General features: G+C 45.9%; 1 protein-coding gene across 1 annotated transcript; it reads left to right on the forward strand.

Annotated features, from left to right (window-relative positions):
- Nucleotides 1–604: 604 nt before the first annotated feature.
- On the forward strand, nt 605–1,435 carry PHALS_09026 (uncharacterized protein; the record flags this gene model as incomplete). Its single annotated transcript, XM_024724481.1, has 1 exon — nt 605–1,435. One exon carries the CDS (start codon nt 605–607, stop codon nt 1,433–1,435), a length of 831 nt encoding a protein of 276 aa, XP_024575353.1.
- Between the last annotated feature and the right edge of the window lie 1,487 nt (nt 1,436–2,922).

Consider the following 2,922-nt stretch of genomic DNA (forward strand, 5'->3'; position numbering starts at 1 on the left):
CGTAGAAGCGCGTACGCGTCGTTGGGAAAACGTGATTTTAACGTGTGGTACAAATTTTGCGCAGAAACACTCCATTTCTTGTGGTCCGACCGCAGAAGTGATTTAGTGAGATTTAAACACGATTCGAGCAAAAGCTGACGTAGTTTCACCCCGCGCCACAAAAAAGGAGTTACGGTGTCGCTTCAATGGACGACAAACCACACCGGCGCTCGCAGCGATCCAGGTGATCACAACTTTTCGCATAAATTCGGTACCTTTAGCGACGTCTACATGTGGAGGACGCAGTTGAACGACTATTAGGGTGACACAAAAGCAGAAGACTCATTCAGCCTTCTGTGAGTTTGTTAAGTGCTTTGCAGGCATCAACACACAACAGAATATTCTACGGCCACGTTCAACCGATCAAAGGTTGTCAATTCTGCAGGCTATTCAGGTGGTCTTCCGGCCACCCACCCGACGCGCTTACTTTCATTTTTCCAGCTCTTACTCAAGCAACTAAAGATGCACCCCAACTATCGCCGGTCGCTCCTCCGACCCACTACCCCACCGAAGGCGAGCTCCACCCAGCGGACTGTATCATCTCTGGCTACGGGAAACGAGGGGAATGAGCCCTTCGCGGAGTCAGACAAAGGGTCCGGAAGAGGACAGTGAGGGGTCAAATATAGCGTCTGGTGAAAACAAAGCAGTGCCGCTGTCCACGACCAGCACGAGCGATTCGGATGATGTTATCCCAGCGAATTTGTCAGAGCTGCTCCCGGTCAGCCAGAATAACAACGAAGGGGGCAACAACGACAACGTCGACAGTGATGAAGACAGCGCCGAAGACGACCCAGAGATTGTGACCTCGTCATCTCCAACCACAACTTCATCAACATTCTCGTCTGCGACCGAAAATCAGGTGACAGTGACAACGGTGTGTGGGTACGGACTTTGGAAGCGATTCGCCCAGCAGCTTCAAGCGATGCAGCCAGTCAAATGTACCTGGCGCTCGGTGAACTCCACTGAGGTTGGAGAAATTGATTGTATCGACAACCGAAGGATCCTGGCGACTGGGTTCGAGTATTGCGTGACATGGATCGACGACTCGGACCTGATTTTGCTACCGCGGGACCAGTCGATCGAAGACGGCAACGCATATTGCGTCAAAACGCTTGAGACGTGCCTACCTCGGTATTCAAAGCGTGAGCTGTCATACCAAGCAAGCATCAGTAGAAACGCAAAATCCTTTATCGCAGTTGCCGACGGAAAAGGCAATGCGTGCTTGTCACATGCGGCCCAGATGGCACTCAAGCTCCTCGGCCACCAACAAGAGAGCGCACAACTCCGAAAGATATGGGCAAAGTATCCACAGAATGCGGATAACTCCAAGGTTCCACTCAACGAAGGCGTTCACAAGCAAAATACTGCTCCAATGCGATCCCAACGTGCGGTATGAAGGTTAACATCAAGATTCTCTGCAAGAATATCCACGATGGAGACGGTGGCGGTCCTATGACGATTGTGAGATGTGCACTTCACAACGTTGAGGGAGTTTGAACGCTCAAGCCAGGCGTGTATCTTGTTGTGGCGTACAAGCGCAACATGGATCATTGCATTAAAATAAAAAACAGTGTGGACAAAGATATCATCGTACGCGAGAATGGGATTGATTTAGGCATTCGCGACCCTGCGTAGCTTCGCATGGTCATTCTTCCGAAAGGTAGAAGCTGTACTTAATGTTTCTTCTGACGAAGTATCGTACCTTAAACCGTTATGCCAAATTATTTTAAGGTGCAGTGCACCTGTGAAACAAGACAAAAGGGATTCCCCCAATTGGACTTAGCATACTCGTGCCGAAATTTCTCACCCTTTTCAAATTTGTTCGTCTAAGGATTTCACCTATATCGGCCATTTTACATCATGAAGTAGTATCAAGAACCAAGTACTGTATGTGCTGGGGCTCAAACTCTCAACCTACCGCTTTAAAAGCGACTGCTCGAGCCAGCAACGATTAGGAAAACGCGGTTGGATTGACCAATACTTCGACCATCGCCTCGATAATGAAAGGAACACTAGCGCAACACCCAAGCCATAGATGACATTCATTATTGTATAGTGTTTTATAGTATTCATATAGTCATTAAGCGGTAGGTTGAGATGTCACTTATTCTATAAATTATAGTAGAGTCAAAATTCTAACTGAGCCAATCTGCGGCCTTGCTCAGCGTTGCAAATCACAAGTATTTATATGCAAAAATACAAAACATACACTGACAAGATGTCGTACATCACACTTCAACAAAATATATTTACTCGTTAGCTTTCAAAAACGACCATTCGGCAGGATCTGGCAGTTGATACATTCGAGGTCCAATTGCCTGGCCCAGATCGGCAGGATTACACGGCATGTTTGCTATTTTCTGACAGACCTTGAATGGATTCGTATGAATCCAAAAAGAGCTGCACCATTAATTAATTTCCTTGTATTTGATCGCGAAAGATTTTCTGCTGAAAGTTCGTCGAACCATCTTGAATCAGTTCTAGGGCCATCTAAACACACGAATAGCAAGCTACCAGCACAGTTGAAAGTTTGTCTATATTAATGTGTATAGACGTAGTGACTTCTCAATTTTACCTAGCTGTGTATACTATACTGCATCAACTCTAATATACAAATTAGTATTGGACTTTACATTTCAAAATTCGAACATGAATTCTGGCTCAGTGGTTTAGGTGTGCTGACTCCAATTTGTTGAGTGAGGGTTCGAGTCCCGTTACGGTTAAAGGTAGGAAGTAACGTCCCCCGGCCGTCTTTTGATCATTTGTTCATTGATCAACAGATTTTAAGGTGATGTAATTATAACTTCCTTATCACGAAAAATTAAGCAAATTTCATAGAGTAAATTGTTGGAATTCTCTCAGAATCACTGGATGTGTAGACCT

This window comes from Plasmopara halstedii (genome assembly GCF_900000015.1).
Source record: "Plasmopara halstedii genome assembly, contig: Scaffold_338, whole genome shotgun sequence".
Lineage (NCBI taxonomy): Eukaryota > Oomycota > Peronosporomycetes > Peronosporales > Peronosporaceae > Plasmopara > Plasmopara halstedii.